The following is a 14237-nucleotide window of genomic DNA, read 5'->3' as shown; positions in this document are numbered from 1 at the left end:
GGATCATCCAAATGCACTCTAGCAAACTTCAGATGGGCCTGGACATGTACTGGCTTAAGCAGGGGGACACGTCTTGCACTGCAGGATTTGAGTCCCTGGCGGCGTAGTGTGTTACTGATGGTAGGCTTTGTTACTTTGGTCCCAGCTCTCTGCAGGTCATTCACTAGGTCCCCCCGTGTGGTTCTGGGATTTTTGCTCACCGTTCTTGTGATCATTTTGACCCCACGGGGTGAGATCTTGCGTGGAGCCCCAGATCGAGTGAGATTATCAGTGGTCTTGTATGTCTTCCATTTCCTAATAATTGCTCCCACAGTTGATTTCTTCAAACCAAGCTGCTTACCTATTGCAGATTCAGTCTTCCCAGCCTGGTGCAGGTCTACAATTTTGTTTCTGGTGTCCTTTGACAGCTCTTTGGTCTTGGCCATAGTGGAGTTTGGAGTGTGACTGTTTGAGGTTGTGGACAGGTGTATTTTATACTGATAACAAGTTCAAACAGGTGCCATTAATACAGGTAACGAGTGGAGGACAGAGGAGCCTCTTAAAGAAGAAGTTACAGGTCTGTGAGAGCCAGAAATCTTGCTTGTTTGTAGGTGACCAAATACTTATTTTCCACCATAATTTGCAAATAAATTCATTAAAAATCCTACAATGTGATTTTCTGGATATTTTTTTCTCAATTTGTCTGTCATAGTTGACGTGTACCTATGATGAAAATTACAGGCCTCTCTCATCTTTTTAAGTGGGAGAACTTGCACAATTGGTGGCTGACTAAATACTTTTTTCCCCCACTGTAAGTCGTGTGAGTCCACAGCCGCCATGGAGGAGCAGCGACATTGAGCTCTGAAAATAGCTTTTGGGGGTGGAAAATCTCCGGACTTTGGAAATCGACAGCGGGTTCGTCCTGAGTCTTCTCTTCTTCTCTTCGGCTTCTTCAGTCCAGTCCAAGTTGCTGAAAATACTGGAAGGCTGATTGAGGGGAAGCATCCCCTTTTATAGGGACACCTGTACTCCCCTATGGGGCGGAGCTCCACGACATAGAACTTGAGTCTGATTGTCACGTCTCCTCCCGTTGCTCCCCTCCGGTGCTCTGATTCGCCGGTCTACTGAGCCACCGGTCTGAGCGCACCACCTCGGCAAACACAGGAATGGAAACCCAACGCACCCTAATCACCTCCAGCGCACCTGCACCTCATCACCACCACTATATAGCCGTGGACTGTTCGTTCATTGTTATGTGTAATTGTGTCGTGTCATTTATGCGTGCGTTGTTATTCTCTTTCTCATTGTTAAGTAAACCTTTACCTTGTTAATTCCTGCGTCTGTGTCCTGCCTCTTCGTATCCTCAGTACTCGTCACACTGATAATGATCTGTACAAAACAGTTCATTTGATAATACTTGTGGAATATAAAAATACTTGCTTGATATAAACTCAGCAAAAAAAGAAAAGTCCCTTTTTCAGGACCCTGTCTTTCAAAGATATTTCGTAAAAATCCAAATAACTTCACAGATCTTAATTGTAAAGGGTTTAAACACTGTTTCCCATGCTTGTTCAACGAACCATAAACAATTAATGAACATGCACCTGTGGAACGATCGTTAAGACACTAACAGCTTACAGACGGTAGGCAATTAAGGTCACAGTTATGAAAACTTAGGACACTAAAGAGGCCTTTCTACTGACTCTGAAAAACACCAAAAGAAAGATGCCCAGGGTCCCTGCTCATCTGCGTGAACGTGCCTTAGGCATGCTGCAAGGAGGCATGAGGATTGCAGATGTGGCCAGGACAATAAATTGCACTGGCCATGTACTGTGAGACGCCTAAGACAGCGCTACAGGGAGAAAGGACGGACAGCTGATCGTCCTCGCAGTGTCAGACCACGTGTAACAACACCTGCAAAGGATCGGTACATCCGAACATCACACCTGCGGGACAGGTACAGGATGGCAACAACAACTGCCCGAGTTACACCAGGAACGCACAATCCCTCCATCAGTGCTCAGACTGTCCGCAATAGGCTGAGAGAGGCTGGACTGAGGGCCTGTAGGCCTGTTGTAAGGCAGGTCCTAACCAGACATCACCAGCAACAACGTCGCCTATGGGCACAAACTCACCGTCGCTGGACCAGACAGGACTGGCAAAAAGTGCCCTTCACTGTCGCGGTTTTCTGTAACCAGGGTTGATGGTCGGATTCGTGTTTATCGTTGAAGGAATGAGCGTTACACCGAGGCCTGTACTCTGGAGCGGTATCGATTTGGAGGTGGAGGGTCTGTCATGGTCTGAGGCGGTGTATCACAGCATCATCGGAATGAGCATGTTGTCATTGCAGGCAATCTCAACGCTGTGCGTTACAGGGAAGACATCCTCCTCCCTCATGTGGTACCCTTCCTGCAGGCTCATCCTGACATGACCCTCCAGCAAGACAATGCCACCAGCCATACTGCTCGTTCTGTGCGTGATTTCCTGCAAGACAGGAATGTCAGTGTTCTGCCATGGCCAGCGAAGAGCCCAGAACTCAATCCCATTGAGCACGTCTGGGACCTGTTGGATCGGAGGGTGAGGGCTAGAGCCATTCCCCCCAGAAATGTCCGGGAACTTGCAGGTGCCTTGGTGGAAGAGTGGGGTAACATCTCACAGCAAATCTGGTGCAGTCCATGAGGAGGAGATGCACTGCAGTACTTAATGCAGCTGGTGGCCACACCAGATACTGTTACTTTTTTTCTGAGGTCTTGGCTGATTTATTTGGATTTTCACATGATGTTAAGCAAAGAGGCACTGAGTTTGAAGGTAGGCCTTGAAATACATCCACAGGTACACCTCCAATTGACTCAAATTATGTCTATTAGCCTATCAGAAGCTTCTAAAGCCATGACATCATTTTCTGGAATTTTTCAAGCTGTTTAAATGCACAGTCAACTTAGTGTATGTAAACATCTGACACACTGGAATTGTGATACAGTGAATTATAAGTGAAATAATCTGTCTGTAAACAATTGTTGGAAAAATTACTTATGTCATGCACAAAGTAGATGTCCTAACCGACTTGCCAAAACTATAGTTTGTTAACAAGAAATTTGTGGAGTGGTTGAAAAACGAGTTTTAATGACTCCAACCTAAGTGTATGTAAACTTCCGATTTCAACTGTATATACAGTGTCTTCAGAAAGTATTCAGACCCCTTGACTTTGAACCCCACATTCTGTTAGGTTACAGCCTTATACTAAAATTGATTCAATCGTTTTTTTCCTCCCTCATCAATCCACACACAAATACCCCATAATGACAAAGAAAAACCAGGTTTAGACATTTTTGCTAATTTATTAAAAATAAAAAATAAAAAATATTACATTTACATAGGTATTCAGACCCTTTACTCATTACTTTGTTCAAGCACCTTTGCCAGCAATTACAGCCTTGTGTCTTCTTGGGTATGATGCTACAAACTTGGCACACCTTTATTTGGGGAGTTTCTCCCATTCTTCTCTGCAGATCCTCTCAAGCTCTGTCAGGTTGGATGGGGAGCGTTGCTGCACAGCTATTTTCAGGTCTCTCCAGAGATGTTCATTCGGGTTTAAGACCAGGCTCTGGCTGGGACACTCAAGGATATTCAGAGACTTGTCCCGAAGCCACTCCTGCGTTGTCTTGGCTGTGAACCTTCGCCCCAGTCTGAGGTCCTGAGTGCTCTGGAGCAGGTGTTCATCAAGGATTTCTCTGTACTTTGCTCCGATCGTCTTTGCCTTGATCCTGACTAGTCTCCCAGTCCCTACCGCTGAAAAACACCCCCACAGCATGATGCTGCCACCACCATTTTTCACCGTAGTGATGGTGCCAGGTTTCTGTCTCGGAGCTCTACGGACAATTCCCTTGACCTCAGGGCTTGGTTTTTGCTCTGACATGCACTGTCTACTGTGGGACCTTATATAGACAGGTGTGTGCCTTTCCAACTCATGTCCAATCAATTGAATTTCACTCAAGTGGACTCCAATCAAGTTGTAGAAACATCTCAAGGATGATCAATTGAAACAGGATGTACCTGAGCCCAATTTCGAGTCTCACAGCAAAGGGTCTGAATACTTATGTAAATAAGGTATTTCTGTTTTTTTATTTTAATACTTTTGCAAACATTTCTAAAAACCTGTTTTTGCTTTGTCATTATGGGGTGTTGTGTGTAGGTTGTTGAGGATTGTAAAAAAAATAATAATAATAATCTGAATACGGCTGTAACGTAACAAAATGTGGAAAAAGTCAAGGGGTCTGAATACTTTCCGAAGGCACTGTATATATATATATATATATATATATATATATATATATATACAGTGTGTGTGTGTATATATATATATATATATATATATATATATATATATATATATATATATATATATATACACACACACACTACCGGTCAAAAGTTTTAGAACACCTACTCATTCAAGTGTCAGCTGGTACAATGATTCTCTACACTATAAGTGCTTGTTTTGTCACATAAACTTAAATTAGGCAAACTATTAGAATTAAAGCAACCAGGAAATGGCAGAGCGATTTCTGCATAGTGCAGCTTTAAGGCCTTGATCAGACTGACAATTCTGCAGTCAAACTTTTTTTGGGTGGATATGTGTGCAAAAAACTTCAACATTTACCATTTGCTACTATGTCTGTCAAGTCTATGCATACAATTTCATTTATACGTTAAGACTGCAATCGTTTTTACTCAACCGTACGTTCTAAATAGTACATACAGTGTGCAGTTTCAGTAAGTAATAGGCAAGACAGATTTCTAACGCGGCCACTGTCTCTTTAAAAACTTAGGGCGCGTGGTTTGTGTGGAACAGTTGCAGACTGGGATAGCCTACAGTACACTGAATGAGTGTGGCCTCATCTCTGTTAGCTACCAAAGTGATCCAGGGTACAGGCAAGTATGTAGGTATTTAATATTTTCCCTGGGCGAAAACGGGATATACGAGTTATCTTAATATAACTACGAGCTGTTTAGTTATTTGGATTCGTTTAGCCGGATATTTTCAACCATGTACCAATGAATCAGCTAGCAAGCTAACTTTCAGATAACGTTAACCAACTCCTTTTGGAAATGTTAGCTAGCCTAAACTTCCCCTTTAAAATGTAGCTAGTTAGCGTTATTTTGTGTTGGTAAAATAGCGCACACGTTAGCACACTTTCTGGTTTAAACAAACTAATTTGTCAAATGTTAACTTAGCTTGCTAACATTGTCATTGCAATCACAGGCGCTTGTATGGTAACATTAGCGTAGTTCTAGGTAACAAACTAGCTGACCAGGTTACTGTAAGTTCTGTATTTACTTTAACAATATACACCAGTCTAACAAATGTACCGACAATTGAGGTCAGTAGCTATAGCCATCACCATGTCCTTGGGACGTGTATCAGCCACATGTCAAAAGTTAACAGGATGGTTGTGTAACGTTAGGTTGTTATGAGCTAGTTAGCTAGCCAGAATCAAGTCGGGCAATAGTAAGGCTGAATTGCAATGGCTTTTTGTTTGCTGCCAGGAACAACTAGCTATATTGTTGTGCAGAGCATCGATGCCTGTCTGTCGTTACGTTCCATACCACCCTACTCTAGTCCAAGTCTCGCTGCACGTACATCTTGTGGAACAGCTGTCCGCACTGGTTAGGCTAGCCATTTGAATGAATGAATAATAGCTAGTTCCTGACATCTGTTCAAGTCCAAAACCACACTGCCCTCTTCCATAGGTCACATTTATTTTGTAACTGATATCCTACTGCTGTAATATTATTGTACCCCAGTATTGGAACTATTATCTGGAATAGTGCTTCCTCTAATGACCTTCCTAAAACAATTGTTTGCTATATTTTAAATGCAATCTTCATTTTCTGTTCCTACAGGCTTGTTTCCCCCTCAAACCTTCTCACACTAGTTGTGTGTTTTGTGCAGGGTCTGTTGCCGCCATGCCTGCAAAGAAGGCTCCTAAGAGACAGAAGGAAAGTAAACCAGAGGAAGTAAAGGATCCTAAGAAAGTTAAAGGTAAGCCACGGACTCTGACTCCATTAAGCCAATATGAAGTCTATTGTGAGATGTTCAATCTCTTCGTCAAGCCGCCTACTTGAACACACCCTAGTATGCAAAATGGACTCCTTTGAAATAGAATCATCATCAGCGTATGTGCTTGTTAATTGTGCCATATGCGTGTTGTCATAAAGATACTACAGTTTGGATTAAATAATACTGTGTCAGTTTCCCACAGCAGCCATGGGAAGGAGAAGGGTCTGGTTCTAGTGCTGGGCCAAGGGGACGTAGGACAGCTGGGTTTGGGAGAGGACATCATGGAGAGGAAGAGGCCGGCCCTGGTGACCCTGCCTGAGGGCGTGGTGCAGGTGGCGGCGGGGGGCATGCACACAGTCTGTCTCAGTGACACTGGAAATGTGAGTGAAGGCGGCAGATCCAACTACAACTGTCTCAGATACTGCATCCAATTTCATAAATCCAGATTAAGCATGCTACTGGTCTTTAAAAGCATGCTCAATTGAGAATATCTATTAAATGCTTTTTAGTTCAGGCCCTGTATTCATGAAATGGCTCAGAGCAGTGTTTATTTCGTCAAGTTACAAAAAATACTCGTCAATTACCTATTTTTCCTGACAAAAACAAATTATAACGAGATGAGATGCCCTGAAGAAAAACGCGAACTATTAAAAATTACTTTTTAGTTGACAAATGTGATGAGAATTCCACGTGATACTAATTGACATTCAATTTCACATGAAGCTCCTTTTGATCTCCCTTTGAGCCGTTTGTGTCCAATCATAAGCATGCATGCCTTTGCGGAATATAATGCAATCCTCTCATTGATCTTTCAGTTGCGCTGGCTGATTAAGCTGATCTGTCTCTCCCACACACACAGCTACCAGGCGGTCACTCCAGTCACTCCTCTCTTTTGAACTGATGCACAGCCAGGACACTTCAATTGTAACTAACCTCAACTAGAACCAATAATGTTTACCCTCATATAGACTATTTTTGCTTTGATCACATCAGAAGCTCTATTACCATGTGTGCTGTTATTCATCTGTGTTGCCTCTCTCGTGGTCGGCAAATGCGATTGCAGTTGCTTTTTCCTGATTGGAAATACTAATGCTATTTGCTGAATATTAGGAATACATTAATAATTTTGGAGTTGTTGGAAAGCTCAGGTTCTCCCATTTTAAAGGGAATCACTGTTATTTACCCACATCACAAGGTTATGATGGGGAGAAAATCTGTGTTGTATAGGCCTAAATTGTTTAACCTGTAGCCAAGGCTTTGTAGCATATATGATAAATCATGGCTGACGTTGGTTACAATCTGCCACAAGCAATGTTGCCAGCTATGTGGGGATAGTAGGCCTATTTGGACAAGGCTATCTTAATGTGAACATTATCGAAGTTGGAGGTAAATATGAATTATTTCATGGGGGGGAAATGTTGTAGAGTAATATGTGACTAAAACTGGACAAATTGTCCAGAGTTTTAGTCGACTGATAACTATGAAAGATCTAATTACTAAACGGCCTGATAGCTAAGACTAAAAGATTAAGGCAAAATCTAAAATAGCTGCCAAAATTAAGACTGGCTCATAGTAAGAGTGCTGATCTAGGATCAAGTCACCTCGCTCTTATTCATAATTTAAAAGGTAAAACTGATCCTAGATCAGTACTCCTACTTGGGAAACACTTTGTGATTATAGAACCAGGACTAAGATTAATCTGGGGCTGGGAAACCGTATCTTAATGAAATATGACTTTACTTGGTAACAAGCTGCTTGTCTCTGGTGTAGATCTACACATTCGGCTGCAATGACGAGGGTGCTCTGGGCCGAGAGACGACAGAGGAGGGCGCCGAGATGGTGCCGGGGAAAGTGGCCCTGGACGAGAGGGTGGTTCAGTTGTCTGCTGGGGACAGTCACACAGCTGCACTCACAGAAGACGGTGCAGTCTACATCTGGGGCTCCTTCAGGGTGAGTAGGTGACAGGGTTTAACACCCTGGAAACTGTTTATGCACCATTCCGTTACTCAAAAAATCTTAAATCAACTTTCCGTTGACTTGCCTTTGCATCTGCCTTTAACTAATCAAATGGAATACAATTTTATTTGTCACATGCTTCGTAAACAACAGGTGTGGATTAACAGTGAAATGCTTACTTATGGGCTCTTCTCAACAATGCAGAGAGAAAGAAAATGGAAAAATTATAGAAAGTAATACACGTAAAAGTAATAAATACACAATGAGTAATGATAACTTGGCTATATACACAGGGTACCATTACCGAGTCGATGTGCAGTGGTACGAGGTAGATATTTACATGCACTGTATAACTAAGAATAAAGTAGCAGATAATAAACAGTAGCAGCAGCATATGCCACCTCTATCATAGACCAAATTCAGAACCTGCAATTCTCACTAATTTCACACATTGTACCATTTGCATTAGGATAACAGCGGAGTCATTGGTCTACTAGAGCCCATGAAGAAGGTTATTGTGCCTGTCAAGGTCCCCATGAGATGGCCTGTGATGAAAATAGCATCAGGTGAGAAATGGGGGATCTGTCCCTAAGCTTTCAGGTTTCTCTGCAGAAGTTCTGCCTGCCCGGAGGTCTGGGCCACGTTCAATAAAAATATGATTAGAACTGACGTGATTCCTTATTCTGCAAGTCATAGAGGCATGTTTGTCCTATATCTGAGCGTTCTACCATATTGTTTCTTGCTCAATGCTGCCCTGGTTATAAGACAATATTCATGACCTCTGACTCCCAGGTAATGACCACTTGGTGATGCTGACCGCAAGCGGTGACCTCTACACATCAGGCTGCGGAGAGCAGGGGCAGCTGGGAAGGGTGCCGGAGCTCTTTGCCAACCGAGGGGGCAGGAAAGGGCTGTGTATGTGCCAACTCAAACCATTTACCTCTGACACAGTAGTCATTCAGCCGTAGTTTGGGTGTGAGCACTCGTATAAAGAATGGATATCTGCACAATTATTATTCTCTGTTTTGACTGCTGTGGGTGACAGTCAGGACATGTGTGACTGTGTTTCTGTATGATTACAGTGCGGTTGCTGATACCTCAGATTGTGAAGGTCCAGTCTAGGGGCAAGGTTCACTTCACAGATGCCTTCTGTGGGGCTTATATGACCTTTGCTGTGTCAAAAGAAGGCCACGTCTACGGATTTGGACTGTCAAACTACCATCAGCTTGGTGAGCATGAGATAAAAATGTATTCGACAACCTTCAGAAATACTGTAACAGAACTTGTGGGGGTTAATCCTCCAACTTGATCTTGATTTATCTTCAACTATAGCTAGGTTTCCATCTAATTGGCAACAGATTTGCATGTGAATATAGAAAAATCTGCATAAAGAAATATGCGCAGTTTCCCACCAGTGGTGTTTCCACCAAACGGACTTGTTGTGTATAAAAAGCAGTGTGTGATGACATGGTGCACATAAAATGTACTTTTTCGCTCAAGTTTTCATGTACTGAATTAACATCTAAAGTTGAATGTGTTTCCATTGCATTTTCAACTCTACGGATTAGTTTTGTCACAAACAGTTTAAATAGGTCTTGGCATGTGCGCTCTAGCCAAATGCTCGCAGATACAGTACGGGTAGGCTAGCCTACATGATGAGGTTATTATGGATAAGAGCAATAATTTTTATTTGTCATGGATGCCAAGGATCAATCATGTCACCATAATAAGACCCTCTATGTTTATTGGAAAGGAGCATCACTCATCACTGTGCAATTCCACCTTGTCTAGTGTTTTGTTGACATTTGGAAAGTTTCCCGACACATTTGCTGTTTCCATCAGGCCTGTCGTGACTTTTTTTTTTTTATCCGACGTACTTTACTTGCATAGAAAGGTTGGCTGGAAACCTGGTTATTTATGCACACTTTTTGAGTCTCCGATCTGCTGTAGAATTGCAGTTGGGTGTGTTGGAGAGAATGTCACACTGTACTCATTGACCATAGACCTCTGTACTGATGTTTCCAGGGACCAAACTCATCAACACATGCTTCGTTCCAATAAAACTTACCTCCTTCAAAAACTCCACCATTAACTGGATGGGCTTCTCAGGGGGACAGCACCACACAGTCTGCCTCGACTCTGACGGTAAGCGCTTCGGGGCCTATCTTTTATTTGAATCACTCTTGATCAGATCAACAATGTCAGAACTTGGAATTTATGACTTGGACTGTTCAAGAATCTGTCAACTGCATAGTGCAGCACAAATTGGGAAGATCGAGATGTGATGTCTCTGTCCTCCTACAGGGAAGGTGTACAGCCTGGGCCGGGCGGAGTATGGGCGTCTGGGTCTGGGCCAGGGGGCAGAGGAGAAGAGCGAGCCCACGCCTGTGGAAGGACTGGATGGAGCCCAGGTGGTGGCATGTGGGGCGTCGGTCAGCTATGCTGTCACCAAACAAGGTGAGGTTATGGCTAGTGTATTTCTTCTGGTTTATAAAAAAATAAAAAAATAATCACCTGCTGATGTTGTGCATGTCTACATTATGGTGTGTAATTGTGATAGGAATGACTCCAAGGCCATTGTGTCTGTATATGGTCCACTGATGTGTGTTTATTGCAGGGTCTGTGTATGCCTGGGGTATGGGCACTAACCTCCAGCTTGGCACGGGTGAGGAGGACGACGAGTGGAGCCCTGTAGAGATGACTGGCAAGCAGCTGGAGAACCGCATAGTACTGATGGTGGCCAGCGGTGGGCAGCACACAGTCCTGCTGGTCAAAGACAAGCAGGAGAGCTGATGTATCCTCAGGCAGGGGAAGGGTGACCTTGTTGGTCTGTACCAGAGGGATCTGTGTTAATACCTACACGTGGGGGAGGGGTTTGTGGCCGAATGTAACTTCCTGTGCTGAGCCAGGTTAGCCGTAGAGGGAACATGGTGATGGAAAGGGGCAGGGGTGAGACTGACTAGTCCCTGTTAAAGAGGGCTCTGATCTCTCCCACTCATGCAGAAATCCCCTAACGTATTTGGATGTGGTTCAGTAGATCATGATCAACAAGCAAGAGAGAAACACATTTTTTAAAATCTAGTTTATGCTTAGTTATTTTTTTATGAGAATCTTTAGTATGTCTGTCTGGGATGCCAGTCTATGTGTCTGTATGTTTGTGGGGAAAATGATGGATGAGCATTTTAATGAAATCCCAAGTCACAGCCTTTTAAGATTCCCATTTTTGTTCCAAGCAATAAAAAAAAATCCACAGCATCAGTAAGATGAGTACTAGTATTTCTCGTCAGCAAGGTCATTTCATTTGAAAGTCTGGCCTAAGTTGTCTGAACCATGTAGTTGAGACTGCTGTTCACTGTACCCCCTTGCACAATTACTTGCTGGTCCAATTTGGAAATAAAAGTGAAATTTTACTGTTTTGATCTTCTTTTTTTTATTTACACACTGCAATGACAAACTTTGTCCAGGGGTTGGCACTGGTAATTGAGGGCCCAATTAGTAGATGGCTAGAGTAATGACTTGAGTACATCAGCCACACATTTCAGTCCCTCAACATATATTTATTTAAGGCAGCCGAGGTAAATTAAAATCACTTGAAGTTACAAATGATTGTTCTGGGGTGTAGCTCAAAGCCACGGGCTACCTTTGTGCTAGTGAGAAGGGAAATGTTGCATCCTTGGATTTTTTTACTGGCTTTCATCTGACTAATCCCTCATGAAGTATGTGGGATCGTCATAAAAAGCCCTAGTAGCTCCCATTTTTCTCGGAAAGCTTTGAAATGCTAAAGAATCTCTTATATGCACTTAATTGACGAGCATGGCCTCATCCCACTGTTTGTAGTGCCTGTTCTCCTTTGACAGGAAAATGACGGGCTTGGTTACACATGGTCTGCGGTTGTTAAGCAGGTTGGACATACTGCCAAATTCTTTAAAACGACGTTGAAGGCATTCAATTCTTTGGCAACAGCTCTGGTGGACATTCCTGCAGTCAGCATGCCAATTGCACACTCCCTCAACTTGAGACATCTGTGGCATTATGTTGTATGACAAAACTGCACATTTTAGAGTGGCCTTTTATTGTATCCAGCACAAGGTGCACCTGTGTAATGATCATGCTGTTTAATCAGCTTCTTGATATGCCATACCTGTCAGGTGGATGGATCATCTTGGCAAAGGAGAAATGCTCACCAACAAATTTGTGCACAAAATTCAAAAGAGATGCGGGTTTTGTGCATATGGAACATTTCTGGGATTTTTTTTCTCAGCTCATGAAACATGGGACCAACACTTTACTTGTTGCATTTATATTTTTGTTCAGCTCTTATACAAATTATGTTGTTATTGTATCTCTTACTGTGCTGTAGTTGTGACCAGTGTTAATGTTACTGCAGTGCCGCTCCAGCATTCCACACTATTTTGATCCAAACAGCCCACAACATTATGAATATCGCACACTTTTTCTTAGGAAAAGTAACTATAAAGAATATGTTCAAAAGCGATTAAAAAAAAAGTTCTATGTCATAAAGAGTATTGGTTTATCTGTTAACTTGTAATATTCATCTGTATGCAGACGGCACTGTAATAAGGCCATGATACATTTGCAATTTTTTGGCCCAATATTGCCATGCAATGTTGCTGGCAATGGAGTTGGGTATGAGACACTAGAGCAATGATGAGCAACATGGAGAGAATAGTAATGCCGTCTTTTTGTAGGCCCTAACTCCACCATTGTTCGTTGGAAAAAGTTTATGGAGAAAATCAATGGCGTTTTTGGATAAACGCAGGAAATAAGGTCTGTGGTAAATACAGGCTAAGGAGATCTTATACGTTTTGTTCTATGAGATAATCTTCATAAGCTAGCGTCACTTTTTGTGAATAATTTTGAAGAATGTATATACAGTTTAAGCACATAAGGCTTCATAATTCGTAAAGGTCATGTTAACTGACTGCTATTATCTCATAGAACAAAACATACAGTACAAGATCTCCTAAGCCTGTGATAACCTCAGACATTCTTTTCTGCATTTATTCCAAAACCCTATTGAGTAGCACAGTATGTGTCATAATACCCATAAACCCTTATGACACCTCCACGGTGGGGCTCTATTCTTTCGCCATTCATTTTCTCAGAGGGATGGCTGAATGAACCAGAGGTAATTAATTTCCGGGTTTTAGGACTACAAGCTGGCTAGCTCTATTGCTCGGCAATATCGCCTCAAAGAATTGCCAGTATATCGTGGCCTTTACGTATGCCATTGCCCATACTGTTGACCAGGCATGTTAGCGCTGCAATCTGACTTTGTTGCCTTATTAAAGGCCATGTTGCAAGTTACATTTTCCAATATAAATTGAATATACACCCATTGAAGATGGCAATAAAAAAATTAAGAAAGAACTGTGTGAAGCACGTGCACTAGTAAGCAACGCCTCCTCAAGTGCATGACGTAGCTGTGACGTTCATTCAGGTGAACACTCTGGAACTGAATGTGGACAACATCTAGTGAAGATGCCAGTTCTACAAACAAGTGGCTATTACTCCTCGGCCTGAAGTTCTAGAATAAAACTAAAATGATCTGCTTGAAGGTAATTGTCTATTTTATACGTGTACAGGATTTTTGTTGTTAAAAGGCCGGAACTTGACATTGCTAGCTGGTTTCTGACTTATTTATCCTACTTCTCTAGCAACTGCAAAGCTGTATCAGGCAGCTTTAAATGCGAAGGGAAAACAAATAGCTATATTTGCTAAGCTATCCATCTGATTGATAAAGTTGATAAAAAATGCCATTAGCTAGCTAGATTGAAACTGATGGGGGAAAGTTAGCTAATGTTACCTAACTCCCACCATCAGTCTGAGTTCACCACCTTAGCTAGCTAAGGTTTCTAGAAAATAAAAACGATATATTTGCTAGCTATAATACCTACACTGAACAAAAATATAAACGCAACATGCACAATTTTCTAAGATTTTACTGAGCTACAGTTCATATAAGGAAATCAAGTAGTTGTTGGAGTCATTTAACCATCTGTTAGCGCTATCCGGCGGAGGCGCGTGGAACTGCAGCTTAGTATTATCTGTGACTTGATTTCTTTTTCAACATTTGCAAACTCGCATGTGGATGCTAATTGCCTCAATCTTGTGTGGTAAGCATCCAAGGTTTTGTTTTCGTTTTGTCTTGCTTGTCAGTTGTAGCTCAGTTGGTAGAGCATGGTGTTTGCAACGCCAGGGTTGTGGGTTCGATTCCCAC

The 14237-nt window shown here is 42.4% G+C and overlaps 1 protein-coding gene across 7 annotated transcripts; it reads left to right on the top strand.

The window, feature by feature from the left end:
* The first annotated feature begins 4820 nt into the window (after nt 1-4820).
* On the top strand, nt 4821-11411 carry LOC121543506 (regulator of chromosome condensation-like). 7 transcript variants are annotated; one of them, XM_041853411.1, is made up of 10 exons: nt 4821-4911; nt 5933-6022; nt 6233-6420; nt 7811-7990; nt 8466-8562; nt 8789-8911; nt 9079-9225; nt 10022-10141; nt 10301-10453; nt 10614-11411. In XM_041853411.1, exons 1-10 carry the CDS (start codon nt 4863-4865, stop codon nt 10787-10789), a joined length of 1323 nt encoding a protein of 440 aa, XP_041709345.1. In that variant the 5' UTR covers nt 4821-4862; the 3' UTR covers nt 10790-11411. The 7 variants fall into 7 exon arrangements, with proteins under 7 accessions (XP_041709345.1, XP_041709348.1, XP_041709346.1 ...); XM_041853414.1 differs by having other exon boundaries at nt 4829-4915; XM_041853412.1 differs by having other exon boundaries at nt 4831-4911; nt 5884-6022.
* Nucleotides 11412-14237: the final 2826 nt, after the last annotated feature.

Source organism: Coregonus clupeaformis, chromosome 28, assembly GCF_020615455.1.
Source record: "Coregonus clupeaformis isolate EN_2021a chromosome 28, ASM2061545v1, whole genome shotgun sequence".
Lineage (NCBI taxonomy): Eukaryota > Metazoa > Chordata > Actinopteri > Salmoniformes > Salmonidae > Coregonus > Coregonus clupeaformis.
Note: the sequence above shows the minus strand (reverse complement) of the source record. Positions and strands in the feature narration are given on the sequence as shown.